General features: G+C 38.1%; 1 protein-coding gene across 4 annotated transcripts in view; it reads right to left on the bottom strand.

The window, feature by feature from the left end:
• Nucleotides 1-14,289, bottom strand: part of PREX1 (phosphatidylinositol-3,4,5-trisphosphate dependent Rac exchange factor 1) — a 185,002-nt gene that overhangs the window by 67,912 nt on the left and 102,801 nt on the right. For all 4 annotated transcript variants that reach the window (XM_068912114.1, XM_068912111.1, XM_068912112.1 and 1 more), the window contains exons 6-9: nucleotides 13,298-13,459; nucleotides 7,773-7,906; nucleotides 4,228-4,343; nucleotides 2,696-2,845 (exon numbers count right to left, since the gene is read on the bottom strand). In XM_068912114.1, coding sequence (XP_068768215.1) covers nucleotides 2,696-2,845; nucleotides 4,228-4,343; nucleotides 7,773-7,906; nucleotides 13,298-13,459 — 562 coding nt within the window. The remainder of the gene's footprint in view (nucleotides 1-2,695; nucleotides 2,846-4,227; nucleotides 4,344-7,772; nucleotides 7,907-13,297; nucleotides 13,460-14,289) is intronic.

Below are 14,289 nucleotides of genomic sequence, written 5' to 3' on the forward strand. Positions count from 1 at the left end.
TGCTCCAGAGGACCCTGCTTGAGCAGGGAGGTTGGACTAGATGATCTCCAGAGGTCCCTTCCAACCTAAACGATTCTGTGATTCTGTGAATAAGGACAGGAAAAATTTACTTGCGAGTCTAGGGGACTCTGGAGTCCAAAACAGAGGCCCAGATTTTAGACATCTCTAAGATTAGCTATGCTAATAGACAGCAAAGAATAGGCAGCTGGAACTGGTCTTGGGTTTCTCTGCCTAAATTTTACAGAAATTGGCATTAGGAATTTAAGTGATCAGTATCTTACCATAAAGCAACACAACTTATGTCCAGTTAGGGTGAACAGCTATTCCCAAAGAATGCACACTTCTCATTTTCTAGCCTTACACTGAACTTGAAGAACTAATAGAATTAACAGTCTTTTGTGTCATCAGAGCTGCTTTCTAGCTTTTTGAAAATGCTTAATGTATTTGTTTTAGAGATTTGCTGTGTGTGCTCCAGAAAGTAGTCTTGTGCAACATTTTGTCTTGCAAACATAGTGCTTCTTTCATGTGTCCAATATCTGGCTAAAGGTTTTGGCTCTGCAAATCCCCTGGCTTAGTGCCATTGTTCTTCCATCCTCTTCTTCCCCTTCCTGCAATACTGTGATTCAATGCAATGTTCAGGCTGACACGTGTAGCCAAGGCTAATTTGCAACGTGAACTTGTGATAGAAAACAGCCTGTGTAATAGTACACATGTTTCATGCTGGTCTTACATCACCAAATTCCCCAGGCTCTGATGTAAACGGCAGACTGGAATGCACATTCTACCCAACTCGTGCTACAGCACTGGGAATCTCACCAGGCTTTCTAATACAACCACTGAGAGCTCTGTGATTTTGCAAGTACTCTGATCCAAAGAAGATTTTCCAATAAGGCCTGGAATGTCTGCCAGAATACCCATGTTTATCCTGAGTTCCTGTCATCAACTGTCACATCATAAAACCACGTGACAAAAAGCTTCAGAAAAAAAGCGTCAGCGTAGCCAATGCTGCATGGAAAACTTTGAGAAACTTTCTATTAAAGAAAAAGTCTTCCCTCCCCAAGAATTTTTTTAGCATCCTCCCCATATTCTCAAGATTCCTGCTTAAATACGGTTTATCTTTCTAATGCTGTCTTTTTATTTCTTATCAACCCTTCTCTCTCCTCGCACATTTTACTTGATGCATAGGAAATTCCATAGAGCACTAGCGATCTCATAAAACTCACTCTGAAATGAAAACATGTTGGATCTTTAGCACTCTGGTATGATTTAGCACTCTGAGGGTAGAACTAAGAGCCAGGAAATTTATTTTATTAAAAAAATGCATGATGTGGAAGAACGAGATCTTTACAGTACAGTGGATGCAGAATTGATCAATGAGAACAGATCACCAGCTCAACCTGGTAACACGCTGCCTTTTAAAAAAAAAAAAAAAAATCAAAACTGATTTTCTCTGTTGCCTTCAGGTGATTTCCAGCTTTTAATGCAAGCCTCAGTTTTCATTTAAACTATGCCTGATCTACATTTTGAAGCTCGATTCCTTGTTATTATTAAAAGGTACATTGGCGTTCATATATGATAATGTGTTAGATATGTTTTATATTCTATGCTAACAGATAACATTGCAATGTGCATTGCCTTTAGCAGATTAGATGTTTTCCTGCTGCAAAATACTGTAATACAAAAACCAAGGTTTAGATTTGCAAAGAAACTTAAAGGATTTAGATTCTCTGCTTTCATCAAATTTCAGTGACAGGCCTATAACTTTCTTAAAGTAGTTAAAAAATTTAAAACAGTGTTGCTTAGCCAGTGCAAGTCCTGAAAATTCACTACCAAAAAGGATTTCAGAATGACCTATTTCACTATTAGCATACGTGACCAATTATATGTTTTTAATGGAGATGTGTCTGCAGAGAAGGGAACCACTTCTAAAAGTCAAGCGCAGAACATTTTAAAATAAGTGTCATTTCCTCTAGCAATGAGCTATTATTGTTCCCATTCAGCAGACAGGGAAGCAGGTTCACTAGTGAAAGATAATCTGACTTATAAAGGAACTCAAAACTTTTATCACTAACTGATTCACAGCTCTGTGAGCTTGCTGCTATTGTATAACGCTGTTTCAAGACAAGCTTAGTTCTTGTTTCATTCCACAGGAAAAGATAAAAGTGACAAATGTCTGCACACATTTGTCACTCTTCTTGGTCTAAGAAGTTTAAATATTCCCAGAGGTTTTCCCCATTAATTGTTTTATTTGTTTCAAGATCATCAAGGCTGAGTTTGTGAGAATGAGTTTGTTCCACTATCTCTGGAAAAAAGCTGCAGACTGTATTTCCCTCTTTACTTTTACAGATAAATACAAATACATGTTTATCTTATTGGCAAATAAAAGACCAACAAATAAAGTTGATTAAATGTATTTTTTCACAGTAATTCAATGCATTAAAGAAACTGACTCTGATAAATAAAATGTTTGATAAATATAATGACACAAGTGCATAAGAAATCCAAGAAACACATTCAGAAATATGTTTTCAGTCACTTCAGTTTCTTTGTCATTAAGGCTAGATGTTTTAAGTCTGCCACAAAACCGTAACCTGTTCTTTTCTTTTTCTCTCAGTCATATATGCTTAAACATGCACATACAATGTTTTCCTTGTACACAAGTTCATTCAGTGCATTAAACACATTATCCACTTACTCTCTCTCTGCTCCCTTTCCTTGATTATAGCATCCAGCCATTTCTGTTTGTCCTCTGCAGTCTTGGCCATACAGACGAACCATTTGTTTTTGGCTGTGTTGTGTATCTTCCAGCCATTTGTCACTGTGTAACCATTGCTGTGGTAATCTGCTGTAAAAACCCAAAGCACAATGCACACAGTGAATGGAAGGCCTGCCCCTTTAATGCAAACAAATCAGTGTGGGACACCTTTCCCAAAAATATCAATATTTGAAGAACTTGATTCTTGGAGGTGTTCCTCATGCATCCTCATGCATTTCACTGACTATGCATATTACTGGCTGTTACTTACCTCTCTGGAAGTACAAATATTCATAGAAGTACCCATGGCCAGGCTGTTCAACATGAAAAATCTGTCATTTGCAAAAACTACATGAAAAAGCTCTGGGGACTCCAAGGGAGTGGAGCCTCCCATTCAGAGGAGCCCAGGCAATTCTTCCCATGCCAAGAGCCAGGCCAGAAGGGAAAGTCCAAGGCGGGTACACTGGTGACTGAAGTTTCATTCAAGACAGACTAGGATTTTTACCCTTGCCACAATGTTTTGCCCAGAAAAAGTGAAAAGGGGTCACAACTCTTATGATTAACATCTTCTACTTCTGCCCAGAAGAGGAAATATTTGGCAGGAAGTGGAAATGTGACTGCTATCGAATTGCTAAACCCAGACCCACAGATAATTTGAATCCTTTTAAATCTCTGTATCCATTTTCTCTATAGTTTCAGTTCTAAGAGCGAGATTTTTTTAATTTCACCTCAAAGGAAGAACTAAAGTACTTTAAATACAATGACATCAGTGAAAAAGTCCATGATGTTTGTTAAGATTATTTTTTCTGAACTTTCTGGGGATAAACTAGCTTCTTGCACTTTAAGGATTTTTTGTCCAAAGGACACTGGAACTCTTGAAATATCACTTGTTGGCCAGAAGGACATAATATTAATTCCTGACTTATTACAATAGGAGAGGGGGCAGCTGTGGCCTTTGTGGATGTAATCAGAAATCCATTTGTTCTTCCTGTCCAGGTCAGAACACAAGAATCGTAATGCAATAGCCATTCCCATATTTCACTCATGGCCACATATCCATGCTCCTGATCTGATGCTGAGGCTAATACTTGGTAGTTCTCTAAATGAGAAGATTCGCCAGTTATGTTATTACAGCTGTAATGGCTTATGATATAAGGAAGGAAAGGATGGAAGGAAGATACAGTATCTTTTTTTAAATCAACTTGGAATAGGGGAAAAAAAGACAAGCTTTTGCATATACAAACTCTTCCATGAGGTCATTTCAGAATGAAGGACTAACACCTGCAAGTATGTCCATTCTTCTAACTCTCTAAGTTAGTCTAAAAAGGAGACATCAAAAGTTACACTGCTTACCTAAGATTTCATTTAAAAAAAAAAAAACACAAACTGGAAGGACATGGATAACTACTTTTGTATCAACTTCCAAAAAAATGGACTTGCTGTGTTGTTAAAAGACAGAATTTGATCCCTACCTGTTCCATCTTCCACATTCTCCACCTCCATGACTTCTGTATTTATTCGGCCCCTGAAGATATAAAGGGACCCATTGATTGACTTTGTCCGTTTAGATGCTTTTTTCCCAGCAACTCTGCAATTAGGATTTAGTCTGTTAGCAACATTTCATATAAGTAAACAGTGAAACATATGTATTATATATATAACACATATCATAATAAATAGCTTTTTTAAATCCAATGGTCATAAGAAACAATAGCACCAATCTATCTGAGATGTGACTATAAAAAAAAAAAAAAAAGACTCCAAAATAGTGCTTCCTGGTATTTGACCACTTCTGTGACTGTAAATAATACAAATACTCACTTAGCCCACAAAGACGATTGGGCAGCAGTTCCAGTACAGTGATAATGAACTTCTTCTGCAAGACTACATGAAGACTGGGACATTTTTAAGATTCACATTCTTGAAGATTGAACTAACTGAAATGTCAGTAAAACCGAATTGCATGTGGCTTTGGGATGAAAACTCTAAATCAAACACCTGACAAAATGTCATGTTCGTCCGCTTTGTTCAACTACACATTTGGGAAATTTGCAGTACATGTCCCAAGTTCCAAACTTGAAATAAAACATATAAAGTGTCTAGTGTCACATGGTCTGTCGTAAGGTTGTTAAATGTCTCTGCATCGGGCATTTACCCAAGTGCTGCCATGGCAGTTTTGCACCAGAGTTTATGTCCTTATCCATAAGTTTAAATAAGCACCTCTATTGTAGTGCCTTATAAAAAATTTCAGAAAAACATTTTTCTTTGCTATTTATCTTCTGGGGGTTTATGTCTAGAATAAGTTTAAAACTATCCAACTGACACCTGCTGAGCTTTAATATCTAAGAACAACACTGCTATGTGAACCAATACACAACTGGTCAAATGATCATCATTTGAAATGGCAGGTGTCCAAACTCTGTACAGCGAAGGGACTGCTGTGGCAACTTGCCAGGAGCTCATAAGATCCAAAGAATATTGCAATAAAAAACAGCTGGGGAGAAAATTACTGTCAAAGTGAAATGTCTATGATAAACTAGAAGAGAATCATCATGTTTTTTCTGAATAATTTTTCTTTTTACAACTAGCTTTAGTGACAAATATACCTTTGGTGATGACCAGACACTTACATCCAGTAAGACTGACAGAGACTGAGATCATGGAGCTATTAGATCATTTCCTAAAGATGACTGTTGAGTCAAAAGAAAAGCTGTCCTGGCAGTCTTAATAAAACCCTTCAGATACTCAGCCCATTTCCCCATATGAAATATATTGTTTCTGACATCAGGATTCAATTTAATAGCAGTCTATGATACTGCGAAAAACACAAAACAATACTCAGCCCTGAAAATCTATGTCATCAGTTTGTCAGACTTCTCCTAAGCTTCTGCAAAAGATGAGATTGCAATCTTAGATTTAAAAAACATAGATCCTAAGTCTGATTCTAAACATCTCTGAAATGCGTCTCAACAAAGCTAATTATAATTTATGCTATTGTAAAAAGATATAATGACCAAATTCAAATGGCTGCACACTTGACACTGTAATGAAGATTGAGGTCTGAATTCTGATTCTACTTTTCAATCAAGAATAGCTCCAATGATTTGGATCAGATAAGCATAGTACAAGTGAGAACAGAATCAAATCATTCAATTTTAAATTGCAAACAGATTCAGTTTTTTCAAAATCTGGGTCCCACTAACATGTCAGTTTTTGTCAAGCAGCTGGCCAAACGATCATGCTAACACAACTGGATAGACATTCATTTCCATCCTGGACTAATTATAAATAGTAGCTAGACAGGAGAAAGATCCAAAATTAAAGTTGCTCAGCGAATCCCTAAATATATCTTTTACATTAGACAATACCCAGCAGATTTAATAAAATACTCTACTTTTTAATGGAAATCAGATTCTGGACAATTTAGTCTGTTCAAACTCTATTAATAGAGAAAGATAAACAATATTGATCCTTTGGGAAAATCAAAGTGTTACAGCAGCCTCCTCCTACGCCAAGCCAAACTACAGAGTAGCTCAGTAATGTCTCTTGCACAAAAACAGAGAGAGTTGCTTAAAAGGCAGTGGAACATTCTGTTTCCTAAATCTCAGTATTCCGGGAAAAGTGTCTGGATGGAGGGAGGGGCTAGGCTAACCTGAACTACAAACAGAACTAGTAATACAGTTTCTAAGAGCTCTGAAGAAGTAAAAGATCAGATATCAAGTTCGGCTGATTTTTTAAAAGGAGTAGTTTTCTGGTAGGAGACACACAGATTTCTGAACTCTGCTTCACAGGGAAGTTTGGATTTTGACAAATCTGGAAAAGTGTTGAAATGTTTCATCTTTCTTGTTTCATTTCAACAATGTCAGAATGCTTCATTTAGATAAGATTAAAAGCCATATCAACTGCATATAAGTTGAGCTATGTACATGTTTTTTTCAATTTAAATGTTTACAGTATATTCTAATAGTTTGTAATGTAATTTCATCTAACAATTTATATTTTCTATTATATAGTTGCAACATTATCCACACAAAAAGTCTGAACGTTATTGACAAGAACTGATCTTTTCCTAGTTGAATGATTCCAAAACTTCCACTCAACAAAAAACTAGTAAATAAACTCAAATTTTGAGAATTTTCTATTTGGAGGACACTGTGATTTCTGAGGTCCTAATTGGGTTGGCCAACTTGGCAACCACCAATAAAGAGGTACAACTTGAAGAGGGAGGAGAATGTAACAAGAAAAGGAGGTGGAGGAGAAGCTGAAGAGCAGAGAATGCAAGGTAAATTAGGAAAAGGCCAAGATGTGAGAACGAGACTGGAGGCGTGAAGGTGGAAGGCTTAAAAAATGAAATCCAGGTCTGGTGCAGAAACAAATTGCCTTCCACAATGCAAGTGCTATTTTAACAATAAGCAGTAGGTGTTAATAAAGCTAAAGTCTTATAAGGTGGAATGATGCAAAAATTAATGTTACTAGGATAAGGATAGAAGACAATGCGTAGAGCATGTGGGCTGCAAATGCTGAACAGCAACTTGCTGATCTTCATCTCTTCTTCACTCCTCTGTGCCCTGCATCCACCTAATGTTCTCCTAGTCTTCCACTTTGCCCTTTCTTGGCGTTTTATCTTTTTTCATGTCTCCCTCTTCTGCTTATAATACCTCGCAATGAAAGTTGGCAAGTCTCCCTTCTTCACATCGCTGCAGACCCATTTAGAAGCTTTCCAGATAGGAGAATTTTTTGTGCAGTTTTTCTGCACCGTATCAAATTCTCTCTTTGGACCATGCACTTCTCAACATGGGGACCCCACTACTATCTGGCATTTACCCTACCAAACAGCAATTCTGTCTGTTCATCAGTCTAAGTGGATAGCAACAGTTAAAAACAGAGGAAAGGAATAGATGATACCCCCATCATTCAGCCTTACAGAGCAACAGGGACAATGCTCATTGGAGATCTTTCTTCCCATGTAGAAAACATAGGTCCCAGCATAAAACCATAAAGACAGAGGGACTCTCACCTGGATTTCCTCTTGCAATAGACCAGTAGATTATCGAATAGAAAGAACATTCTCTCCTGGATATTTCCTGCCGAGATTTTTAACAAAGTCCCTTGGAGCAAGAGCTGCGTGCAGATATCTGTTAAATTCGACCCCTAAAACGTAGAAAATGCATCTTGTTTATTTTTAACGTTTTTGTGTTCACGACAAAGCATTTTTACCAAAACTTCATTATTTTATCAGTATGTTATCAATGTGCCCATAAGCAGGAAGTCCTCAATTTCTTCATGTGGCTAAACACATCATGCTCTCTCTGGATTACAAATATTTTTATGGAATCCTCATATACTGTGATAAATCCTCTCTATCCCATGCAAGGAGAATTTTTCCAGAATAAATCTTTCACTCCCAAAACAGCTGTATTACAGCTCTCTTTAGCACATTAATTTTCCCTTTGTACCCTGAGCTGCCATTGCAAATATCACAAGCGATGGCTTTAGGAACGCTTTATAAAAGGATGATCGTATTTCCCTAATGTTGTAGCTCTGATAGTTACATAAATTGGTATTAACTGTCTCTCTGGAAAATCATCGCAATGGAGATATGTCTCTTTGATTCTTTTGTTAGCAGCATATGCAGCTGCTCTCAATAAACACACGTAAGTTAGAAACATATCCATGAAAAACACAGGTTGGGTCTTGCACACTGTGTTAGCAAGCCATCACATGCAACAAACAGTGATAGAGACAGCTGAGCTTGCTGCTCAAGGTCTCCTTATCCTAGGAGCATCTTAGGAAGCTGAGGACCACAGGAGATGGCTCTAAGCCATTCAATCCCCAAAACGCTGTTCAGATTATTCCTAGGAAGAGTGATCCCGTGATTTTTGAAATAGGGCCCCTGAAGGCCAATGCAGCTGGGCCCAAATTAAAAACACCATAGGATTGTCCCAACTTGCCCTCAGAATGGCGAAACTCCAGCTGTCCCCCCATTCGGAGTACGTAAAGTCAGGATTCTGCTCCTCTTTAACTGCTCCACTGACCAAACAAGATTGGTTTGGCTAGACATTAGTTACTAGCCCTAAATTCCTTCCTCTTTTATAACTTCATAGGTACAAGAGCATCTTATTAACAAAGATCACTTTTCAGAAAAATACCTTGAGGCATAGGAAACATTTACCATGAAGTTCTAGAACACTTTTTTTTTTTTTTTTTTTTTTTTGCATTTCTATTTGAGTTGGTAGGAAGAACAACTTCTCAGGGTAATGGTAACTTCCTTCCATGGTCAGCATGCAGATAAGGAAGTGCATTAGATAATCTAACCCACTGCCTTGAGTCTTACTGGAAAAGAGAACTGACTTTGGATTGCAAGACATCCATTATCAACAAAACTGCTTGATTTGCAAAGGTCCATTAACCCTATATTCACAGATACTGCAAAAATTCTGTAAAACACAATTAGTTCCACTTAAAATGATTGAAGTTAGCTCTGTGCACCAGTATGACATTCAGCACCAGCTAGAAAGTCACCCCAAGAGGATTTGTTCGAAAGATAAAACATTGCATGAGTAAATTTTGTTCAGGAAGGCAGAGGCTGCTGCTATCACGCTACTCAGGAATAATCACTAAATTTAAATCAGCCTAAATGCAGTGCAGTCACTCTAGAGGTGTAAATGAAGCTTTGATTATATTGTTTTCAAAAATCAAACCTTGCCAGCTGTACTGTCCTTGCCTCACTTTTAGTTAGCAACGAAGCAGCTATTCTTTAAAGGTTGCCAAGTTTGTGACACTAGTTTTGTGTGTGCCACATATGTGTTTCTGTATACTTTGCATTTAATGATGGGAGAACTAGCTAGATGCAATGTTTCCATCTGCTGTCCTGATATGTTTTTATTTTCTCAATCATCCTACAGAAATAGTTAATATATGTCCAGAAATAAGCACTAGCAATTTTGAAAATGACTCATATGGCTGTATGACCAAATGACCTCCGCCACATCCAGGAAAAGTCTCTGTATCTCAGAATTATGAACCATAACCCTATTTGCAAACATACAAAAGAGGAGCAGAAACTGACTGCACGTACAACCTAAAAAGCCTGCTGCTCACATAGTTTACCAATGTGGAAATCAAGGTTTCAGAGCTCCTAAATATCAAATATTGATTTTTCCAAAAGGTACCCAAGAAGAGAAAGACAGCAAAAGCAATGAGCACAGTGACATTAATAGAGTCAATCTTTTACTGATACAGGAATCACTGCGTAAAATTATCTAGCTGATTTTTGTGCAGGAAGTCAAAGTAAATGATCACAACAGTTGCTTCTCGCCTTAAAATCTAACAATCTTTATTTTTCCATCAGACTTATCATGATGGTATCTGACAAGGCATTTCCTGTTTGCTGTTGACACAGTTACTTCCCATTTATACCAATTTGAGACGTTTTTCAATAGCAAGAAACACAGTAAGAAGATTTATTTGATGTTTTCAGAAACAAAACAGGATTTCTCACCTTTCAAAGTGGGACTAGGCTGCAGGCAAAAAAAAAAAAAAAAAAAAACCCTTAGCTAGTGAAACTGCAAATTACAGCCAATTATAAAATGCTTGATCTGCCTGAGTGCTAACACATCTCTTACAGCTCATACTGTTCTGTGATGGGGGTTTTGCTTCCCTCCACATTTCAGACTGGGAGGATGGAGGGATTCTGCATGTCACAATTGTTCAGTGAAAATAATTCAAAAGGACTGATGAGGAAGAGCTCTCCCACAGAATAATCAATATGTAATTAATAGAAGCAGCATATTAACTGCTCTTCACTAAAGAAATAAAAACTTTCTATACAAAAGACGGGCCTTCTCATACAACTTCTATTTTTTCCCCTTTTTTAAATTAATCTTTGTTTCCCAGAAGGTTTAATGAGAATCAAATTGGCCAGCTTGAGGCTAATCCACAGCATACTTCTACAAGGATTCTGTGCATTCCAGAAGAATGAATCTGAGCTGAGTTCTTTTTGATGAACAAGCCTCTGATCAAGCTGCAGACCTTCAGAGGTTTCCCAGACTTGGCCTATTACAACATGTCCTGTCATTATGTCTTAGAAGGAGATTGATAACATGATGCCAGTATCTGCGCTGTGTATAACAGTGGGAACGGCTGTAGTAGAGAGGAAGACATAGACTGCCAGGCAGGGGTGTTGAAGAAAATAGGTGGAACTGAGGAGATGTTCTAAAAAATATTGACTGCCCCTTAGTGAAATTACAGATGACTGAAGAGACCAAAAAGAAGATGAGACACTGTAGAAGCAAAATGATGTTTTATCATTCCTCATGTTGGAAATCTTGTCAGTGGCACTGATAGTTATAGGATAAAGATGAGACCAGGATGGTCCTGTTGGGACAGTTGGAAGAAAGTGCATAGTCATCGAAAACAGTGAAACTGTACTACTTTGCTTAAACACAAACACCACACAAGGTGAAGCTTTTTCCAAATCAGGTGAAAATTTACAATAGAACTTAGGGTTGAGCTGCTTGCACACTTCCCAGGGTCGGGCTGCTTCCCTTATAATCATAAAAGCCTTGGTTATAAGTTAGTTGATGCTCCCTTCTTCTTTTTCACAGTTTAGATGCCTTGGATTAAAATGGTTAGAAGCACTAGGCCTGGTCAAATTATTATGTATGGAATATAACCTTGTATACAGGCCACTATTGTTTCAGAATTCATATCAATGCTAATGGAAAAGGGATATTTTCTAACTCATAGGAGAGACTACCATGAGACAAATATAAGGCAATCTGCCTTATACTCTTTTTCTGCCTACAGCTAGCTCCGTGGCTGGTATCACTGCATTGTTAAAGCTAAGTAATTATTCAATTCAGCAATTGCAGCTTTCTATAGGATAGGAGTTAGGAGAGCTTCTCATTAGCAATAAACTGAGACACACATCTGAAAAGACTAAAACCAGTATTTACAAACATAGCATTTTACTGCAGAGTCATAATTTGCAAGACCCAAGTATGGAAACCCAAGACAGGAAAGTGCTAATCTATTTCAACCTTCTTTATGTGTACAGAAGAAAAAAAAAAAAGCCATCATGTTTGGCATAGGCCTATATCTGCGATGTATAAAGTTGCTTTTTCTCCTTTTAATATACCAGTAGCAGATTTAGAAACGTTCCACAGCTCATTGGGAGTGAAAATCACTCCCTCCTTTTTGAACTTTTGGGCTAAGTAACCTAGGTGACTTTGTTACAAAACACTATATATAAACAAATCTGAAAGAGTTTTCAGCACCAGAACGTTGCTGTAGATTAGTTAAACCCTAAAAAAAATATATGTAATAAGCTTGAATGTTACTCCATGTATGACATCATGGACACTTGCAGAGTCATGCTTGAACATGCAGGGTTCAAACCATGCCTCTTGCCTAAATGACCCCTGAGCTGCATTCAACCTGAAATGCAACCTTTAACTGCTTCTGGAAGTCTTGCTGTACAGAACATTATATGACTTTGTTTGCTGAGCTTGCTATCCAAAAAATACACAGCTGGATATCTGGGTTGCTCTCACAACTTTAGCTGGATGCCAAGAACATCCTTTAGGGAAAAAATGAGCAAGGTTTAAAACATACACAAAAGATAAAAAAACAACCCCAAAAAGAGTCACGGAGAGCACCCAAGAGTCCGAACACGAGGAAGTTTACATGACCTCTAAAAAGATATCCTTAGCTAAGAAATCCTCAGCTGGCAACAATCAGCCTGGACATTTTAAATGTCAGTCTTGCTAAACACCGACGCCAGTCTCTCCGTGAGACCATTTAACACCACTGACTCCCTATGGTGCATCTCTCAGAGGCTTCCAACTCCACTGACTCAAGGGCCTCAACTAAAGACATCACAACACAAGCTGCCAACATTTTGTGCATCATCCCAACTTCCCAGTGTTTCCATTGGATGGCTCTTTTTCCATATTTCCTCTTCCCCCAAGCTACACATCCTATTTCTCTCCCTCTCTTATTTTCCTCTCTTCAAAGTAAATGTCTCTACATAGTTCCACCTACTAATAAACACACCACTATAACCACATCCATGAGTAACTTAACTAGAGCAAACAGAAACATACCAGTTGCTGTCTAACCTAACCTTTATTTTTTATACAGGAAATCTGTATGAAGCTAAGTGAGCTAACTTTCAAAGCTCCTTGAAAAACTAAAGGCTTGTAGGAACGAAGAAAAATTTCTGTCATTTGGATCACTCCCGAATTTCATCTTCTAGATTTGTCTTTCAAATGAGATCTGCCCATTTGAAATTTCAGCCCTTTCTAGCTCCAGTGCCTTTCTTTCTTTCATGATCCATTTCTTCTGCTACAATTTAGCAGCAGCCTGCACATCCAAAATAAACACTGACTTCTAAACTCATCTGAGTGATGCCACCCACACCTCCAAGTACGTTTATATATCCTGTAAGACACAGAAAACCCTGTACACAGCATGAGTCACTAAACTTCGGTTCATTAGGCTGTGCAGTGCAGTTAACTGCCTCCAGGGCCCACAGCGTACCTCCCATCCTTCAATGTGGGACTGCAACTGTTCAAGGGCTTCCAGTTTCTCCATCTGTCTCTTGGTCTCGTTGATATTTGTGCAGACTGTCTTCATTGCCTGCAATGCGTTCTGGACAGCTGGGTGATCAGGATGCTTAGAGGGGGTCCTCTTAGCTAATTCCTTAAAAAAAAAAAAAAAAGAACCCGCAATGTAAACTTAAAAGTGGTATGTAGAAAGCCCAAACACAGCATTGAAGCGCAATCCCATAGGAAAATGCCAGAACCACTGCTAAAGTTACTAAAGAAAAGATGGGGGCATGTTACTGTAGATGCTGTTCTCCAAAAGGCTGTTCATCTGTGCAGGGGTGCTGCTTGATATGGACGCTGCTAAATAAACAAAGGAATCACAGATTATTACATACATCAAATAGGAGACTTCAAGCCTAATATATTTTGTTGTGCCATATACGTTTGTTTCTAGCATGAACCAAGGCCAAATAAATTATAATATTACATAAAAACCAGGCTTTCCACTTCACAGACATGCAATGGACTGCTGTCCTAGCCATGGGCTCGATCCTGTACCAGTCCCAGTGATGCACATCAGTAATTCAGTGAAGCTGGATCTGAGCCCTTCAATCAGATTTTCATAAAAATTCTGCCCATAGCAGGTCTCATTAGGAACCACTGAAGCTATGGAAGCTGGATTTTGTGAGAATTCTGACCTTATGGAAATAAAGCTAAGCGATATACCCCATACGTAGTATTACATAGAAACGTAGAGCTGTGGATTAATCCCAACACACATGAGGTGTTGGGACCTAGGTTGTTTAGATCTATAACCAGCAGAGAAAGATGCTACCAAAGGGCAAATCAGATTCACCTAAGACTTTAATTGCCTCCATGAGGAGCCTCTCTCTTCATTCACTAAAGAGAGATTCCAGCGAGACACTATTCCTAATACAGGTATCTCAGTTAAGATTTTGGGCGTCAGGGAAATATAATACTCAT

The sequence above is a fragment of the Struthio camelus genome, chromosome 18 (assembly GCF_040807025.1).
Source record: "Struthio camelus isolate bStrCam1 chromosome 18, bStrCam1.hap1, whole genome shotgun sequence".
In the NCBI taxonomy this organism is placed as follows: Eukaryota; Metazoa; Chordata; class Aves; order Struthioniformes; family Struthionidae; genus Struthio; species Struthio camelus.